Here is a 20,838-nt window from a genome sequence, read left to right as displayed (position 1 = left end):
GCGTGAATAAGTTCTTAACTGTATGGTGAGCATAGTTAGCTGTGCTTGTCACCTCTTTAAGTGACTGAGGCATCTGAGTAGTGTTTCTTAATCTTAACTGCAAAACTGCCTTTGCCAAGCTACGTGTTAGTGTTGAGAAGTTATAATGCTGATAGCAATACACCAAGAAGGAACGACTTGTTTTTCTGAGTTTGGCACATCCAAAAAGCTTCTGCAGAAAAAACACAAAACATGATCCCTAAGTCTGTAGCAAAGCCCTAGGATAGTAATGGTCCCTGCACAGCTAAAAACATAGGCACAAATATACTAATTTTACACTGCATCAATGAACATGCAAGTGATGAAGTGTTACTCTAATACAAGCAACTGATACCTGTTAATGAGGTTGTGAGAGTTGAATTTTAGTAACTGAACAATTGACACAAACACTTCAAGTTCTGAGGAACTATTTATTTGTGACACTTCAACATTTAGGGTCCAGATACTACAGCTTGAGTTGTACTGGCATGATTGTTCTTCAGAATGAAATTACACATGCAGTCTACAGAGAGAGAGATACTTCCTTGTGGAAAAGAAGCTGTAGGCATTTTATATTAGATAACAAAACACTGCTTGAGCCTCAATTACAGGAAGCTTTATTCTGTCAGGATAGTGAGTTTAAGTCTGCACAACTACTTACACACTTACAGATGGCTTTGGCAAATCTAATGCAACGTCAAGGTACTGATAAGTCAGAATTGCAGGAGATTTTGAGCCCTTGACAATGGTGGAGACATAAATAGTAGAAGTAGTGGTAGCAAGGTCATCTATTGAAGTAATTTGAATAGACTGTTCCAAGCTGTAAGAGTGAATCCGGTATTACTGCATGTATACATGAACAAAATGAGAAGTCTTCACAGAAACTGACTTGTACATTCAGTTTAGTTCTGTCTTTAAGTTAAGAGGTTTTTTGGGTTTTGTTTTTTTAAAAAGCAATCACAGACAGGGTGACTAGATCTAAACATTGGCAGTTTCTATTTTCAGCATGTAGTATGTGGAACCAATATTTACAGAGTAGAGGTCAAAAGATCCCTTTGATACTTTTGTATAACAAGTAGTCATTTGATGTCCCTCACAGAGGCTGAAATCTTCTAAATAACAAAGGACTTGGTATGCTTGAAATCCTAAATGAAGCAAACAAGGTTACATGAGTAATAGTTCAGAGATTTTAACCAGATAAAACTTTAGTGTACATTTCAGAAGAAACTAAGGCATCGAGATTGAAAAGAAGCCTCCCTGAAGTACTGCTAATTATCCTTTACCCTTTTCTGGAAAGGGAAGTCTACAGAAAACACTGCTACACAGAATAGAAGTAATAACCTATTAAAAATACAAGTATCAAACGGCTCTGCTGAGCATCTGATTCACAAGCGCATTAATATTGATAAACAGATACCACAGCTCTTCAAAGTTTGTTCCTTCCCAACTCGGAGCAGCCAGGTAGCTGGCCTCAGGCAGTTTCTTACATACATACTAGGGGAAGGAATAAGCTTATGCTTTTAGTGTGCTTTGTTTTGAATAAAGAAATGAGCTTTCAAGGCTACTAGTGTAGCCGTAAACTATAGAGAGTGAAACTAAGTTGCTCCTAGTTGAAACCTTAGCTGGAGCTCCATTCTTTTTACAGCACTCTGACAAGCTGGAGTAACCTACACGCAGCTACAGCCCTTGAGACCTCTCAATGAGAAAGGGCAGGGTGGGGGGGAAGTAGCAAGTTTAACTTCCATATTTAGTCCAGCCTTTTGACCCACATTAATCTTAGAGGAATTAAGGCCCACACTTTCTCTTGCTGCTGCTTTGGATTGTCCGAGTTAGTTTCCTTGGTTAACCAACATGCACAAGCAAGGCGGAGTAAAAGACTTCACAAGTGAGAAATGGCAGCATTAAGTGGACAGTGTAGAGATGAGATTGCCAAGTAGTATAAGGGCATTACCTTTTTAGCTTAGCTGATGGAGGGAAAGTAATGAAAAGGAGGAAGAAAAAGAATGAAAGAAGCTCACAGAACAGGGAGAGATGTAGGAAGAAGTAGGTAAAAGACAACCAGGTAAAAGTCTGCTTAGTGCGGTAAAGAAAAAGATGGCAAAATATGGAGCAAGGTGCTGTAGCTGCATGGCACTTGAGACTAAGTAATAGGATGCTATAAATGCAAACAGAGATAAGGTACCTCCAGGTATTGGCGGCATATGAGGTTTGGGGGAGGGCAAGCAAAACCATCACAGAACTAAGGAATTTGGAAGACACATAGAACTTTTTAAACACACTACTGAATGCAAAATACTTGCCTTTTCACTCGTAGATTGATAGTTGGTCTTCTTTCTGTTAACAGGAAAAGAACATAGGTTAAATAGTGACTTTTCTGGTGCTAGTTTTAACCCTTCGAGGACCTTATTTATGAATGCATTTTTCCTGATTTCCAGCAATCCTTAGAGTTTTTCCCCCCTCTCTCAGAAAAAAGTTATAATAACAAATCTGTTGAATGCTCTTAGACAGCTGTCAGTATCTCATCAACCACTGACAAATCACCTTCCCTAGCTTGTCTTTTCAATGCTTCCAGTTATGCTTTTTGTCTAGTTTGTGGCTATGCTGTATAAACAACATAGTATTTAAAAGTAATATTTGTAGTTCTCTTTAGTACTTTTTTTTAACCTGCTATAACCTAGAAGTGCTAAAATAAACTTTCAAAAGCAAAACAAAAATATGAGGGCAGCCTCCAATGAAGCACACAATTTTAGTGGGACCACTAAAATAGCTTGAGGAATTCTGACTTTTAAAGAATAAAGAAATTTAAATGCATGAAGTAAATCCATATTAAAGGTGTAAACCAGACACCCTCATGAAGCCTCCACCTGTCAAATATTTCCTGAAATGATCTGCAGGCATGGATATGAGGACAGTTCAATTTGGTTCTGAGTATCTTTTGTCCAGTTTGAAGAGAAGACAAATGCATGCCTGTAGCTGAGTTACGGATATAAACCATAACTATGTAAAAAGACACATCTCTGGACATTTATCACAGTAATAATCCTTAATTAATTTTCTCACTATCACACTGGTCCTAATAAGGGAACCAGCTGATGTGTAGGACCAGGTTTGTTTCAATGTTCAGAAAAGGCACTGTACAAGAATCATGTGAGAAAGGCCTTAAACAATCACCACAGTTACTAACTCATCAGAAATGTAAATGAAGTTTGCAGTGATTTGTGTGCTACTCGCATTAAGATACTTACTGGGAAGAACCTCCTTCTGAAAAAGAAAAAAAAATAAGATTAAAAATTAGCACAAGAACAGTTTCCTTAGCTGATTTAAAGTTCTTTGAAATAGTTATTCGTAGCTTATTCAGCTCTTCAGTTTCTAGAAGGAGTTTCTGAACCAAATGTCTCTTTTTGGCATAGTGAGTTTCAACAGAAAAAGATTAGGTTGCTTTCAAAGGTAAATGAACTTCCAAGTGAACATGAATTCTAACAGCAGCTCTGTTAGCCTTTTACTTTTAGGCAGCGGACCTTCTCAGACCCTGGCATTTGGCATCCCTTCTGCTGAACTCTACAGGCACTGATGTAAACGCTATGGAGAGGCTTGCTGGGTGTCGAGATTTTTTGCAGCAATCCTTACAAAGCAAGGTTTCTCCACGTGCATTTTCGCCACGACCCAGAAGAGGGAGCCAGTAATTTAGTTTCCCCTTCATCAGAACTCAGCCGCTCAGAATTTTTAGACTACAAGTGAACTTGAACGGCTTGTTTTTATGTTGCCTTTCTGTGCCATCCCTTCTCAAAACCAGAGCAGAGAGGCTCCAAGAACCAGGGTTCGGCTCGGTGCTTTCCCCAGATTGCTGTTTGGTAGCCTTATGCAACTGCATGAACGTCTCCATGCCATTGATAAAGTATCTTTTGCAGTAGAAGTTGGCAAAATAAAAATGTCTGCACAATAAAGTTGCTGCTGTAATACTCTTTAGCCTTAGTACCATGGAGTTGGAGCCTTCATGAAACGGAGGACATGTTACAGTCAGCAGAAGTACAGATTGTTTCTTTTTTGACACAAGGAAGGACTGATTTTACTTTACTTACTTGTAAAGTAGCCCTTTTTTTGGGCATAAAATACTCCAAGGCCACACAATGCCATTACCAGAGCCACAAATACTACTGCAGCGATGATACCACTTACATTAAGGTCATCTGTAATTATAAAACGTAAGTCCAATGTTATAAGTTGTAAAAGTTTCCGTAGGCTGGATTTTTTCCTCTAATTACTACAGGGACCTTTTGTACCTATAGGTGGTCTTTGGCCCAAGTTATGTAAGTTAATTAGTAACGAATAGATGTAGATAAGGAGTCCAAAAGCATTACTGTATCACAGCCACATTAACAGCAGTCCTTGGTACACTTCAACTGCTTAGTTTGGGTCAAAAGTAAGGAAAGAATAAGAGGGGTCAAGGGATACATATTCCTCATCATACTTATCCCAAATAAGTATTATTCGTGTCATATGTCTCTAAGGGAAAATATCTGGAAATCTTTAAAAGTCTTAAAACAAGTGTTTTCATACAGTTAGTTTGCCTAAAATAAACTAAAACAGCTGATGGCAATGTCAGGTCCCAGTCCTGAAGAACTCTTCAGGCAAGTTATTTAAAATTCAATGCTTTTTTTATTTTTAAACAGCAAGCCTTTTCAAATCCAACCCAATAAAGATCAACAAATATTTTAGCCCAGATGTCTAAAGTTAAACTCTGCACTGTGCTACGGAAACATCTAGCCATTTTTATTTTGAAGGTGATGACCCATGCCCATTTCCTGATCTAACCATTAAGAGCCTCAGACAATCATCTATTTTAGGAAAAAACAATAACATCAACAAGCAGAAACATTTTCATAAGTTTTTGTTATATACCCAAATACTTAATTGGATCCTGACTTTAAGCATGCATTAATATATGGTTGGGAATTTTACCCCCAAGCCTATCAATTTTTGTGCATTGGTTGATAGCGATTTAGGACTTTGGTGAGTATTTCCACAACAGAGGGATTCTGTCATGGTAGCTTGTGGGACTCTTGCCCATAATCAACCAGGTATGCATTAAAAGCCACGATCCATTGATTTTCAGCCAAGTTCTAAGAAAGCACCAGACAACTGCTTTATGGAATACTTGGACATGCACTTCTGTGCGGTATTGGTTAGGATCTTTCAGCAAATTTGTTTCTTTAGCATCTGCTTTCCTATCACAGCTGCAAGAGCTAGTTTTATATTCTGTAAAAGTATTCATGTATTTTGGGTTTTTATAGACTTCGCCCCTCCAGACTTTGCTAAATTCTTTATTAGCTAACCAATGTTACACTTCACCTATGCTATGCAAGTAGAAAACAAACAGGCAGCATGATTTTTTTTTTTTTTAAATTTTTTTTTTTTTTTTTCAAGATACACTGACTTCTTCAACGTTCCTCTGGCAGGTATAGATGAGCCACAGTTAAATTTCTGATCTGTTGCATTAAGATTTCACATGAATGAATCTCAAAAGGGAGACTTTTCATAAAGAAAATAACCCAGTGGACGGGCACATTATACTGTACAGCTTCCACAAAAGCATTCTGAAATATTAAGGATTTCATACGGATACTGCTGTTGTGTGAAGTTCAGTGTTTAGCAACCTAAAGGCTGGCTGCTACAATAATTTTAGGGTACTACACTAGCTGCTTTTCTGTGAAATGCAGTGAGACATGTTTGTGCTGTAAGAAAGGAATGCTTTAAGTAGCCACAGCAACCACATTTAAGGAACTATTATTATCATTATTCCTCCCCCAGAATGCTATAATCAAACAAAGAGATATAATTCAATCTGGTCTTAGCTTGTCAGTTGCATCAAGCAATAAAATCATTCCCATTGCAAGACTCTTTTCCACCCTTATTTGCTTTGACACATACCAACTTGCATTCGCTTCACTGAACATTTCTGAGATAATCCGATCCCATTGGAGGCTTCACAGTAATACTCTCCAGTGTCATTCCTTGTAACTGTGTTAAATAGCTGTTAAGACAGAGTCCAAAACCATTATCAGAATGGAAAGAAATTCAGAATTGCCTGTGGGATAGAAATTTTGACATGTCAACAGGCTTTGGTTGGTTGTTTTTTTAACCAAAAAAAAAAAAAACCAAACCTGAAAGAAAGTGAGAAATTGACCTCATAATTCAGCTCCCTAGTCACATCCCGTGGTCTTGAAATTCAGCTTCTGGTCTAAGAGGGTCTTTTAGATGGACATTTGAACTAGATGGTGTGTATCTACAAGGAGATTCTTTTTCAGTGGATCAGTACTTTCCAACAAAATACATTTTTTTAGGCATGCTCCAATTTCAGAATCCCTGATATCAGAACGTTTTGTTCATTTCACCAAAAAAATAAAAATAAAAATTCATGTAGTAAAAAAAATATTTCCCAGGGAAAGTTTGTGGGCTTCCCCCTCCCATAAGAAATGGCGCTTTCTAATGCTAAAGTGCATTATTTATCAAATACTACTGCTGTAAAAATGAAAGTAAGGAAGCAAGAGATGGACAGAGACTGACGTCATGTCTGTTGCAGTGTTTCTCTGTATTTATTGTTATTTTTTTCCACTATTAGGCCTGTTAAACTTTTTTCCTTTAATATATACCATACTTTAAGATTTTCAGAAGTGATTGCTAATTTTGAGTAGTCCACCTAATTTCCACGGCATGCTGAAAGATCCACAGCACCTCGGAATGCTTAGCCACATCTCAGTTTCCAGGTTTGATCATGCACAAGAGCAGGGTGTCCCTAGAACAGCTCTTTACTTCTGAAAGACCTCAGCTGACAATGCACCATAAGTAGTACATATCAATTTATTTTTTTTTTTAGAAGGATCAAGTAGGAGCAAGTGATGGCCAGTTCTGAGGGATGTCCCCCCCCACACACACACACCACAAATAACTACAACAAAAAACACACTAAGGCTACTTACAGCCCCAGCTACTTCCCACTGACTTCACAAGTACTGGACTGGAACCTGTAAACGCCACTGGATTGTACAGATTCTGGACTACCCTTAGTGCTGCACTCCCACTGAAGTGCACAGAAGTTGCTATTTCAGATTTTAAGGTGCTACCAAATATAACTCTGTTGACATACTGAGAGATCATTCTCACCTGGCACTCGTTTGTTAAATTACAAGGTGAAATTTGTCATTTCTATTCTAGATTCTGCTCATTTATCAGTACTGCATCCTTGCAACTCACCCAATTTATCTGTATCATGCCTATGGCTTGTCATTGATCTGAGGCAGAAACCACCTTCTACATTTGTTATCACATATATCAGCATGACACTGATCTTCAACAAAGACCTTGTGCATTTTTGGATTGAGACCCCTGTGCATCATTGTACTAAACACTAAATTTTGTCTTCGTGATAGCTGGTTATGACAGAGTTGGTTATTACACTTACCAGAGTGCCAGACTTTTTATTCATGGTGTAAGTTATGTTTGCTGCTCTAGCACTGCCTGTTCCTGTCTTTTCCAGTAAGGGAACACCATTCTTGTACCACTGGTACTCAGAGGGAGGAGATCCCTCAGTCTCCTTACAGCTCAGTTCCACTACTGTTCCCGTCATTGCAGAGCTGGGTACCTCACATACCGGAGTTGTTGGAGCAACTGGAAAATGAAATTGCACTTGTTACACAGTCTTATCAGCATTGTCTACATGACAACAGTTGGACAGTCACTGGTGAGGAGGTGAGCACTTGTATACATGCTTAGAAACTACCATGTTAATGAAATGAGGTGCTGGAGAAGGGACTGAAGGCAGAGTCCTGCTACTGTAGAGCACAGGAAAATTTGTGAGTTGCTAAAAGCGGAAGAAAGAGGCTTGTTCCACGCCAGACTCCCCCCCAACATGCTGTGTCATCCTGTCTCCAATCTATACACCCTCATCCAACCCCAGAGAGATCTTTCCACCTCGTTTCTTGTATGGGGCTTCCTGCTCACAGGCAGAAGAGGGACAACTCACAGTATCTGTAGTCCAGCAATTCTCCCCTTCCCTGCCCCAGTATTTAAAAACAGATGTGAGGAAGAGGAAAAAGATCTTTTTTATTAAAAGAAATCAACTGGATTTGAAAAATGATTGTCAGAAAGAATAAGTGGGCTTACCACACTGTTGGAGCTAATCAGAAGTCCATGAATTTATCATCCTTTATGAAGAACATTGAGACTTCATTTATAGTTTTAAAAGATCAATTATTTTTGTATGGAAACTACAAAAGCAAACATTTTCATTTCTCCCTATGTGGGGAAAAGAAGAAAACTACCAACTTCTACCACTCATCCCCTGGGAAAAATACCAGAAACAGTGTAAGAAGAATGTGCTCAGTATTCACTTTTCCCTCCTTTCCCCGACTGGGAAAGAAAATAAACAAAAAGCCACAAAGAACAACCACCTCCCCAAGCCAACAGCATCTCTCCTGTAAATAAAGCGCACAGATTGCTAACTCGCCGGCTGGCATTGCACAGGCATTGCAGCAGTTTCTCCTTCCAAAACCATGAGGAGACTGTAGCATATTGAAATCAACTGCTGCTTAGGAATATTTGATAAGTGTTGACAGATGCTGACTTTCCAGTGCCAAACTCCATGATCAGCTTATCCAGAATCTCAGCCACTGAATGACTTCAGTTTTAGTAGAAATGGACATTTCATGATCACATAAATCAGCATACTTACTAAGTTTGGAGAACTAAACCCCACATTTATATCAACAAACCCCTAGTCCCATTCCCTTCTAATGCAAGGGTGCATTTTACAAAGCTCTTTTGTCAAGTATGTTGTAGAACATGCATGTGCACATGTGTTTATAAACCCAGCCCAAAGAAGACCCAAAAACCCAGCAGGCACACATCACATGGACAACCCCACCTTCATCACCGCTTGCCATCATTCAATGTCTTTACAGAAGCCCAAGTAACAAAGTTTGTACCCAATACTGTGAGAGTAATAGTAGCCTCTCCCAGGCGTTGCCCCTCTTCACTCTTTGCACTGATTTCACAGCGGTATGTTGCAGAATCCTTTCTAGTCACATTCCTAATACGAATTCCTGTATTCAGCATCTCTGCTCGGCCTCGAAGATCACCTTTAAGTGAGAAATAACAGAAAGGTTTCTACTCTTTGCTTATAGCAAATGTCTGCGTCCCATTGGCTTTTTCTGCAGTCATGTACAATTTATGAACTATTGCTCATTTGTTCAGTGTTAGTTATCTATCACCAAGGAGCAATATGTAATTTCCCTCCCAAGACAGTAAGAACCTTCTACAACTCGTCCATTTAGTCCAAAAAAACCCTCAGTTCAAAAAAACCTACATCTCTTACACATTTTGTAGTTGGAAGATGGAATGCTTTTTTTCTGAAGACATTTCAAGAAAACACGCATAGCAGTAGTCAGGTGACAAAAAAGACGTAGACTTCCACTAGAGGAATGGCAATCGCTAACTTAATTACCTTACAGAAAGAACTGTGAGAAAGACCACAGCAAAGTATTTGACATTTTAACTTGGAAGGAAAAACTTGATGGATTCAGTAAAGATATTGCCATCAGACTTCTTACAATTAGGGTTGGGGTTTTTTTTTGTTTGTTTTTTTTTTTTCATTCTCCAGCTTGTTAAATTAAACTTGAAGTTACATGCACACACAGAACCATAAGGTCCAGTGTTTCACTAAATTAAATATATGCAGAAAAAAAAACAAGACCAGCACATCTTGCAAGCTCTACAAACTAATGAAATCGCTGTGCTTCGCTTTTACTTCTCAACCTTAATTTACTGTGTACAAGGTACCAGAGACCCATATTTTCTTCAACACATAAAGCTGAAGTAAGTCCTTTTCAGAAGATATAAACAGAAATTCCACTTCTGAAAAGAATACAAATAATTTAAAATATACAGCTGACTTTATATTTTATGTATATAAAGTTGCTGCATTATTCATATCCAAGCCTCCAGCCCTTCAGGAGGCTTCAGAAACCTTTTTATAGGATAGGAGTGCAGAGCTTGCAGTAGTTTTGGAGAGTTTACATCTGAATGTAATTTCATTTTTGAAAAATGTCAAGGAACGTGCAGTGACATTTTTCTTAGTCTTGTGTTTTATTATATTTAACTTCATTAAAAAGGTAACTAAACATTGAAGATTTTATTAAGGAATGCTTTCCCCCGGGCACGGATTCTTTTCCTCAAACAGACAGCTGTTCAGCACGGAGAGTCAAGAGCATTTTTTTTCAGTTATTTTCACAAGGAAGTGTTGATATCTATGCTAGAGAATGACACGTTAAACCATTAGTATAAGTTTGTAGTACTCTACCTGTAAATTCACCATTGTAGTAGACAAATGAGACTTCTTGAGACTGTATTTTCTTCCATTCTATTCTTAAGCTCATCCCTTTTGAAAATTTGTGCTTACAACTAAGAATAGCCTCTAGAGGGGAAAAAAAAAAAACAACACGCAAAAGGGAAAATTAGAGACTTCAGCATTGTGTTTGGTACACATTCAGGCTACATTAAATTAATACTACCCCTTCAAAAGAACTTGAGCAGTCAACTTGAGCAGTCAGCGAGGGCCAGATGCCATCAGACCTTCTCCAGACTTACACAAACGCAACAAGAAAACAGAAACTAGTAATTTTCCCATAGTTCAGTGGCCTTTGGATCAAGTTTCAGATGTTGGGGACTAGATATTCCCATGTTGGATGGGCACAGATTCTGTATTACCACCCTCATTTTAGATTTAAATATTTTTGTCAGTGAGCGCATCACTATTAAAAAAGGCCTCTGACCCCATTAACAATATTTTGTGGATTACCATTCTGAATTCGGTATCAGTATTTTAGCTGTTCAAACGTATAACTTAATGCAGATGGAAAACATACCAGTAAGATGGTTAAATATTCTCCTGAGTAACTTATGTAAGCAGTTACAGTTTCACATTGATTATTGTAAGGGTATGTGGAGGGTGAGAGTCTGCTTCATTAAGGTTTCCCAATCAAAGACCTTTTCAATGCAAAAGTGGTATCAAGTAAAGGAGGCAGTAACAAACCAAAACACAGACACACAAACATGACAAACAGGGACTAACAAAGAAGATGACAAAACCCATCAGTCTCCAAACAAACTGGTGGGACTGTGGTGTGAGCAACTGGAGCAAGTGAACGTCTCTAATACGTAGCTTGCATCATAGTAATCGTGGTCTATGGTCAATCCTATAGTCACTATGGGGGAACTAAAGAGGGAGAGAAGACATGACAAACTGTATAGGTGAGTTATTGGGACAAACTCAGTGTTTCAGTAGTTCCATTCTCCATGCAACAGCATGCTGAAATATCTCTATACATTTTTTCCTAGTAAATAACTCTTAAGTCAAGGTATTAATAAGAATTGTTGGGAAACAACATTAGAAGAAAGAATACAACCACACATCTGACTACCTCTGAATCTATTAATAAAGTTAAGTTTAGTATCTCCCAGAAACTTCTGTAGGAGAAACAAACACAATATTGATCTTGCCACCTTTAGGCTGCTCATCTTCCAACGTAGGCCAGAGTATCAAAGATCAAAAGCCTTTATAGTTTTGGCAATGCCTGTCTAGCTTTCAGGAGACAAACATCCACTGCTCAATCATCGTACAGTCAATCTGCCTTAACCAGCACCCTTGTTCCCAGTCTCAGCAAACAAGGCTGAAGGGCAATTAAGAGCTACCGATACATCTACCCACTCACCCTTTAGAGTCTGATTTCCCAGGTCTGTTCTGTAGAAAAACAAAAAGCTTTCAAGGGGCCAGACTGGTAGCCTTGGTGATGTCTCACAGGGGAAAAAAATGTCCAGACTTGAAAGAAAAATTGAGGCAGGAGGGCATTCTTTGCCAGAAACATGTTACACACGCACTGGCCGCTTCGAAAAACATGCTGTGCACTCAGGAAGCCTGAGGTTCCTGACTTCAGGTTGAGTGGATGGGTGGAGGCTTCCTGAATCTTAAGATTTGCTAAAGTTTCCTTTCCATTTTGTTTTTGTATCCTTCTAACAAAGAAAAACCATCATTCAAGCTCAGCTTGCTTTTGCTACTGACCTTGTGACAGTTGGCTGATCTCATGAGCTGGTCTATATTAGCTGACACAGAGACAGCTCAGCTGAAGTGATCTCAGCTGAACAAGTCACCTCCATCTTGAATGCGCTGCCCCTTTCTTGCATGCTACCTTTTTTGTTTCAGAAAAGCTAGCATTGATGCCCTCCCACTAATCTTACTCTGAGGAAGAGAATGACATGGAAGAAAAGGAGTGCACCCAGAACAGAGACAACATAATAAAACTCTCCTTCATCATAGTTTCCCTCTCCTGCTTTTTCCCATACTAACAGAGGCAGTGAAAAGTATTTTCCAGAACAGGTCTACTTGACTTGCATTAAGGTAGGCCCACAGCATGCTGTGCATCAACAAAGGCTCTGCCAGGCCTGGAAGAACCTTCCGGGATTTTGGAGCAGCCTGAACAATGTTTAATTTGTATTTACATCTGCTCTGGAGGCTATAATTTCATTATAGAATCATGGAATATCTCAAGTTGGAAGGGATCCATAAGGATGATCGAGTCCAACTCCCTGTTCCTCGTGGGACTACCTAAAACTAAAACATATGACTACCAGTGTTGTCCAGATACTCCTTGAATGCTGACAGGCTTGGTGCTGTGACCACTTCCCTGGGCAGCCCGTTCCAGTGACAGACCACCCTCCCATACAGTAGTAGGAGTTGGAGTATAAAAGAAAAATGCATTTCAGGTCAGTGGCATTCAGCTGAACAGCTAGGCCCACCAGCCCCTGCCATTCCCTTAGTGCTACTACACAAAAAAAACTCGGCATGGCATCTGAGCTACGTTGAGCTGATCTCACTCTATCATACAAATAACAAAAGAACAAAATGCAAGCCATATATCATATAAAGAGACAGAACCTTATCAAGCTTTAATATTACCTGAAGAGCTTCTCTCCCCCTGCCTGTCCAGAGCTCTAAATGTATTAAGGTTTTCTTCCCCCAAAGTGACAAAAATTCTTCACAGGAGCCCAACTGACAGCTTTACAGACCTCTAAAACATTTGATTATTACCTCAAACAGATGAATAAAGCCTAAAGCTCAGCAAACAGTTCTTTCAATTCCCACCTCTCTCCTTTCCAACCAAATGCAAAGAAAAAACAAACAAAAACCCACACATAAACCACAAAACTCATACACACTACTAGGATCCCTTTATCATTTACCCAGCAAACATCAGGTTTTCCTCCCTGCCTCCTTAACTTCTCTAGGACATTATTAGAAGTCATTTGCCGTTTTACATATGACATATACATATATAAATATCCACTATAGTTACTGACAATTAAAAGTAGCCACCCAGTTACAGTTACTGACAATTAGCTGACTTACAGTCGTTCTTTCTCTAGTCCCTCACTTTTCGGTCTTGTAAGACAAGTCATTTTCCTTTCTATCAGTTGCCATCATTGTGGGTGGAAGGAAACCAAGGCAAAAGCTACAGAGTGAGCTACCAGGACTGACAAACAAGTCATAGAATCACAGAACAGGTGAGGTTGAAAAGGCCCTCTGGGGAGCATCTAGTCCAACCTGACATCAAGTAAGAGAACAAAATGAGGACAAGACCAAGATTACACAAAGTCGATTGAGATAGTAGGAGCAGGACCCCTCAGAAAAAAGGGATACAGTTTGAACAGCTGCACAGCTTCTGTATACGCAGTTTGCATGTATTGTGTATATATTAAAAATAATCACAGCAATACCCATACTGTACCCTTAAACTCCTCTGCTTTTACGTTTTTGTTATCCGTTTCAATGGAAATTCCAGACACTTTACGATCTGCAAGGGGAGAGAAAAAAAAAAAGACAATTCAGCAATAAACACTTGTAATTTCGTATGCACTTTAGCATCTACAAGCAATATTTTCAAGGCCTCCTTACAGTGCACAGATCAGACACTGTCTCCTAGAGAGAGCACAGGACTAAGAGCTAGATCAGGGCTGGCCATGTGGGTGGCCTTGAACAATTCCTCTTTTCTTCTCTGTGCCCTGGCACCTGTAAAAAAATAGTAATATTTCTCTTTTACAATAGCATGATAATATTTACATATGAGAAGTTCTATATAAACAGTAGGCATTGTTTTATACTAGGGTAATGTCTCAGTCTGTTTCTAATTGAGGAGACTTGTATTAATCCCTAAGTGTATTTTCCATTGTATTCCTACTACGAGGCAGGCACATTTACTGAAGAATACCACGTACAGCTTCTACAGGGTAAAACAACATGTGCAGTAATTGGCAGTTACCCTAAATTCTTGTTGAAATGAGACAGAAAACAGTAGTCAACATTTCTATAGTTTTATATCAAAGAGAGAAAAAAACCCCCATACATTCTTGGATATCTCTTGTATTGGGAATACTGACATTTCAGAGACAACAAATGAAATAACCACTAGTCCCCCAGCCAGCTCCCTCCTCCCCCACTTCATGTCACTATACATTCTCTCTTAAGAGTAGAAAAGGACTTCACCATGTCCCCTCACAATTCAGAAGCATTCCTGCAAGGCCTACAAATCAGTCCCAGTTATTCTGATTACTTCATGGCAGGCTACAAGTGTACCAAGTGCTTAAGATTGGCTAAATACAGTTCTTTACACAGGTTTATGTTAACTTTTTTTTCTTCTTTCCAAAAGCATCTAAAGTTCCCTTGTGTTTAGGACCAGTTTTGAAGACAGCATGGACACTCCTAATGCAGTCTGTTGTCTCCATCTGCATCAGCCAACTCAACAATTGCTACAGACAGTATGAATGAGAACGGAGCCCTTATCATCAATAACATCTGGAAACATAGCTTGTTTAAGAGAATAATGTTCTTTTGACTGATAGAAACTAGTCTTGCTTTATTCCTTTTAGTCTAACCTTGCTGTTTATCTCTCTCACACACACAGACCTCCTTTGTTCATCCCCAAGAATTAATGGGGGCTCTAACGGGGGAAGAGTCACACACAACCTAGCAGATGGATATCCAGTCTTGATCTGAAGACACGAACAGATCAAGAATCTTTTGCTTCTTATTGTTTTCTTTGGACAATTGTTACCTCTGTTGAAGCGTGTGCCTCATTTCTCACTTGAGTGAGTCCATTTGGGTTTTCAGCTATGGGTTCTCAACGTGGTTCTGGTGTGGGTAGGGTTAATTTTCACAAGGAGCTGGGACACAGCTGGATTGACTGACCCAAATAGGTATTTGTGGTACATTAATGGTGTTTCGTATATAATAGAATTGTGGGGGTTGGAAGGGAGTTTGGAGATCATCTAGTCCAACCCCCTGGGCCAAAGCAGGTTCACCTAGAGCAAGCTGGACAGAAATGCATTCAGGCAGGTTCTGAGTACCTCCAGAGAAGACGACTCCACAGCTCCTCTGGGCAGCTTGTTCCAGTGCTCTGTCACCCTCAAAGTAAAGTTTTTCCTCATGTTGAGATGGAATTTCCTGTGTTCCAGCTTGCGTCCATTGCCCCTTGTCCTGTCGACAGGCTCCACTGAGAAGAGCCTGACCCCATTCTCTTGACACCCATTCTTTAGATATTTAGAAGCATTGATAAGATTCCCTCAGTATTCCTCTATCAGTAATATTGTTGCTTTCCTCTTTCCTTTGCTGTTCTGTTAAACTGCCTTTATGTCAACTCACAAGTTTTGCCTTTTCCTTCTGATTCTACCTCCATTACGCTGTTGGTGGTGGGGAGTGAGTGAAAGACCGTATGGTTCTTTTTTGCCAGGTGGGGTAAACCACAACAGTTCTCACTGCTCCGAGTTCGCACCTTCTTTGTATGAAGGTACGATCATAGAATGTGCTAGGTTGGAAGGGACCTTTAAAGGTCATCTAGTCCAACCCCCCTGCAATAAGCAGGGACATCTTCAACTAGATCAGGTTGCTCAGAGGCCCTGTCCAACCTGACCTTGAACGTTTCCAGGGATGGTGCATCTAGCATCTCTCTGGGCAACCTGTTCCAGTGTTTCACCATGCTCAATGTAAAAAATTTCTTCCTTATATCCAGACTAAGTCTTCCCTCTTTTCGTTTAAAGCCATTACCCCTTCTCCTATTGCAACAGGCCCCACTAAAAAAATTGTGCCTATCTTTCTTGTAGGCCCCCTTTAAGTACTGAACGGCTGCAATAAGGTCCCCCCAGAGCCTTCTCTTTTCCAGGATGAACAAACCCAACTCTCTCAGCCTGTCTTCACAGGAGAGGTGTTCCATCCCTTTGATCATTTTTGTTGCTCTCCTCTGGACTCACTCGAACAGTTCCATGATTTTCCTGTGCCGAGGGCTCCAGAGCTGGACACAATACTCCAGGTGGAGTCTCACGAGAGCAGAGGGGCAGAATCACCTCCCTCGACCTGCTGGCCAGGCTTCTTTTGACGCAGCCCAGGATATGGTTGGGTTTCTGGGCTGCAAGTGCACATTTACAGCTCATGTCCAGCTTTTCATCCAGCAGCTCCCTCCAAGTCCTTCTCAGCAGGCCTGGTCTCAATCCCTTTATCCCATAGCCTGTATTGATATCGGGGGTTGCCCCAATCCATGTGCAGGACCTTGCACTTCGCCTTGTTGAACTTCATGAGGCTCACAGGGGCTCACCTCTCAAGCTTGTCCAGGTCCCTCTGGATGGCACTCCATCCCTCAGGCATGTCAACTGCACCACTCAGCTTGGTGTAGTCAGCAAACTTGCTGAGGGTGCACTCGATCCCTCTGTTTGTGTCACTGATGAAGGTATTAAACAGTACTGATCCCATACACCATCATGGTTTTCTTCTCAATTGAAGACCATTCTTTATCGTTCAAGTCTGGCACTACAGAGTGAATTCTCCACCCAAACTCTTCCTACAGCCCTTTCCTTCTGTAATTTTCTAGGGTTTTTTTTTCAGCATCCTTTAAAAATACAGATTGTAGTTCTATCAGTATCTGTAAGCATTGCCTCTGAGTCATGGAGCAACAGTAAGAATAGGTAATTGAGTTCCCAGCACTGTAGCAAAAGTTCAGTTACTCTTTCACTGTATCCTATTGTGGTGGGTTGACCTTGGCCAGCTGCCAGACGCCCACCCAGCCACCCTCTCACTTCCCCTCCTCAACATGACAGGGGAGAAAATAAAGTTAAAAAGCTCGTGTGTCAAGAGAAAGACAGAGACTTCACTTGGCAAAGCTGTGCCCTGCGGGGGGTGGGTTAGAGCCAGCTGGAACCATCTGTGTCCGGCTCGGGGCAGCCCTGGCCGCTCACCACAGAAGCCGCCCAGCCTGGGCACCCCTGACAGCCCAGCTGGGGCACCCACATGCCATACTCCTGTATTGCTCTTCAAAGCTGCTCCTTTCTAGATCTCTCACCATCCCCTTCCAAATGTATGTCCAACATTTCTTATTTCTAAGAGAAACATATGTTCACATGCGCACATTACCAAAAGATCCAAGTTTGTGTGCAACTATCCTGTCCTTAATATGTTTTGATCTTACCATCATGTTTGCATTACCCCAAAATAGTTACAGCAGAAGTTTATAATATGAAAATAAATAAAAAGTGAAGACATCAATTCCAGCAATGCCATTTACGTACCCTTAAAGTACTGAAATAGCAAAAAATATTTGCATTACAAATAGCACTTGGAAATTTTTTCCACCCCATCAAGAAAGGAAACTTTCCTGTTGGACTTTAAAAAAAGACATGAAAAACAAAAAGTGACCCCCCCACACACCCCATTGAAACCAGAGGAGGGAACCACCTCTCCAGTGCCTCCCAAATTACTGTTACTTCTGCATGTCTACATCAAGCCCATCTCCTCAGTTTTGTCTAAGCTTGGTCTAGAATAAAGCCTGAAGTCATTAAGTCATTTTCCTTTTAACCGATTAAGCCCTATTTAGATTTACAGAAAAAAAACTAGCTTTTGACTTTTACCCAAACCATGTTGTTTCTAGAGCAGTAACACCACCACTCCTTTTTATCCTATATGCCAATAGATGAGAAATCAGGTTTATCTATTGAAATAACATATTCCTTCATATGTTCATGATAGGGAGGAGCATTTTGTTCTGAGGCTCTGACAGCAGCTAACACTTAGGTAGGGACCATTTCTAGGGCTCCAATGTGTGGGCAGAGCCATTTATAAGTGACACACCAACCTTCTCTGTCTGGACACAAAGCAGCTCAAATACACGCAATTTACCACTGTATTACATTCACTGTTTCATAGACCTAGAAACTTCACTCCTCCTCTTTAACAGAGATGTCAGGTAGCCCACTGTCACAGTCTAAGTATCCATAAGCTAGAAGCTACAATAAGAAAACGTTATGACTTTTGGGGCAGGATCATGGTACTTCTCACTATGCAAGTCATCATGGAATTACTTTGCGTACTTTGTTTTGGGAGCTTACAATTGGACAAAGTCTCTATATTTCCTGTTGCATCAAGGGATTTATAGAATACATGAAGATCCAATTATGCAATGCAGTACGTATAAGATACATCAGAAAAAATAAAGAACTTCAACATACACACAGCATTCCTCCTCACACACACAAACCACACATGTACATGCCCCTCTTCAAGAAGCATCAGAGTCCGAACAGTAGCTTAAGAGATAGCTGTTGTAGAGATAGCTGACCAAATTAAAACCATTATATATTCTGATCAAGCAGAAAGACAAGAGACCTCTTCAAAGCTAGAGCATCTCTTTCTTAAATTGTCTTTTTAGAAATGCCTCCAACAACTACTCAGAAACTTAGTTCTAAGCTTTGGATTTTAATTCATCATATAAAGATCAATAGTGAAAACATGACATATTACTGTACTAGTAAACTTTTTGTTCACCTTTTATACAGACTGAAAAAATAGCCCTGCTCTTTCGTGCCAATAAATCCATTTGTTTAGAAGTAAATCCCAAAAATACACACTTTCCATTTGATAACCACGCACACAGCTGTAAACTGAAACAACTAGCTGGAGGAATCATTAAGGAAAAGCATATTAGTCAAACCAAATCAAAGGAAACAGTGTGCCTGGAGGAAGTTACATGAGAACAGAATCAAAACAAAGTTATAAGTACAAGAGAAAAGGCAGTCTTGTGGTATTTTGCCAAGTTCTAAAGAGCAGGTGGTTTAGAGCAAAGCTTAACAAAGGATTTCAGAGGACACTGTAAGTTTAGGAAGTCTGATGTTCCAAGAATAAAGTGATAATGAAGACAGTTCTCCCACTGAACCTAAAAGAGAAGAGGAAACCAGACATCCGTTTGGTGTTAGCACCCTTCAGACACACAACCGCCCCAGGATAAACCATTGGTGATGTGCTTAGATGCTGATACAGACTTCTCAGCTATGTAACTACCTACCATGAGGTACTCAAGTGATACCCAGCGTTTAAACACTCATGTCTGTTTTGTCTCTCCTGTTGCCACATTTTTTTTCCTACGAGAACTACTCCACAGATTACATAGTCCATAAATGGGGAGGAGGGAGGAGAAGCTATCTAGCTATCTACCTTTGGAGAGATTTAGTTGTGCATAACCTTAAAAAAAAAAAAAAAAAAAAAAAAGACTAAGTCCCATTCTTCTTAGTAGTCTAAGATGTGGCTACGACAACCGAAAGGCTACCAACCCTGCTCACAGTGGCATTGGCAGGCTTGACTATGTTAACTCTGACAGTTAACAGCCAGCAGCCAGGGCTCAGATCCACCACTCTTCCCAGCCACGTTGCTGTCAGCAGTCCGTGTTTAAGCAGCCTTCATCCTCCATCAGTTCTGCTTGGTGAATGCTAAATTCCAGCAAACATGCTGGAGAGAGATGGGGAGTATTCACAGCTTCTGCAGGAGTCTCCTGTGTTGGACTGAGTCCTTAAATGATCTCCAAAATTGGCAATTTAGGCACCAGAACATAGCTGGAAATAACTGGAGTAAACCCAGCTTCATTAAGTAAACATAACATAAACGTGGCATTAAGACTTCAAATTTTAGACAAGGGCTAGAAGAAATCATCCTGTATCATGGGCAAAAAAAAGGAAAAAGAAGCTCAACTTCAGACTTTCAGTTATCTTGAGTTACAAAATTTCTTGAATCTTAAAGATTAATAATAGAACAGGATTTACTTTGGGCAGAGTTTATCCGATTTACAAAAAAATCAACCCTGCATACCTTCAGCCAGAGAAAACAAATAAGGGAGTAGTCTGAAGGAGGGGTCTGCAGGGTGGGAATAATAAACCCATCTAAACCCAGATGGGGAGAGCAAATCTGTATTTTAATAGGCGTGGTGCGACTGCATAAAGGGTAGTAATCCAAGAGAGAAGGCGCATTTTCTGGCTGAACAGCTAAAGGGGTGTAAAACACAAAAGGAACTTAAAAGAGTTTCTCAGCCACCCCTCCACTTACATGGCAGCTGTCAGCAGCACTTCTGTCATGTTTTGGAAACTGCTGGATTTAAACACTCAAGCAAGTTTTGGTTGTTCAGACCCCAGAGATGCTGCAACTCTCTGAGACCTGGTGGTAACACATACAGCTCTTAAGAGTAGCTTAACACGCTGTGAAATACACAGCAAGGTTTCCAACACTTTTACTGGCTAATGAGGACCTAGACCTTGCAGATGTTCTTAATCAAGGAAGGAAACCTAGGGATCCTACACTATTTATACACGTGCTATCCCTACATCAGTGGAAAATGAGACGTTTTTCTAGCAGCTTGAAGAAACTGCCTTTAACAAAGAAGTTAAGTTTTTAATCCTTACAACTATAAA

The 20,838-nt window shown here is 40.1% G+C and overlaps 1 protein-coding gene across 7 annotated transcripts in view; it reads right to left on the bottom strand.

Moving 5' to 3' along the window:
* Nucleotides 1-431: 431 nt before the first annotated feature.
* Nucleotides 432-20,838, bottom strand: part of JAM2 (junctional adhesion molecule 2) — a 37,695-nt gene continuing 17,288 nt past the window's right edge. For 2 of the 7 annotated variants that reach the window (XM_074600050.1, XM_074600022.1), the window contains exons 2-8: nt 13,854-13,919; nt 10,373-10,486; nt 9,000-9,152; nt 7,478-7,683; nt 5,947-6,049; nt 4,098-4,205; nt 3,590-4,008 (exon numbers count right to left, since the gene is read on the bottom strand). In XM_074600050.1, the coding sequence (XP_074456151.1) occupies nt 3,725-4,008; nt 4,098-4,205; nt 5,947-6,049; nt 7,478-7,683; nt 9,000-9,152; nt 10,373-10,486; nt 13,854-13,919 (1,034 nt within the window). In that variant the 3' untranslated portion in view covers nt 3,590-3,724. Of the gene's footprint in view, nt 1,164-2,107; nt 2,353-3,263; nt 3,280-3,589; nt 4,009-4,069; nt 4,206-5,946; nt 6,050-7,477; nt 7,684-8,938; nt 9,153-10,372; nt 10,487-13,853; nt 13,920-14,020; nt 14,068-20,838 lie in introns of those variants that run through there. The other 5 variants (XM_074600040.1, XR_012588957.1, XM_074600031.1 and 2 more) reach the window with 5 other exon arrangements.

The sequence above is a fragment of the Larus michahellis genome, chromosome 1 (genome assembly GCF_964199755.1).
Source record: "Larus michahellis chromosome 1, bLarMic1.1, whole genome shotgun sequence".
Classification (NCBI taxonomy): Eukaryota; Metazoa; Chordata; class Aves; order Charadriiformes; family Laridae; genus Larus; species Larus michahellis.
Note: the sequence above shows the minus strand (reverse complement) of the source record. Positions and strands in the feature narration are given on the sequence as shown.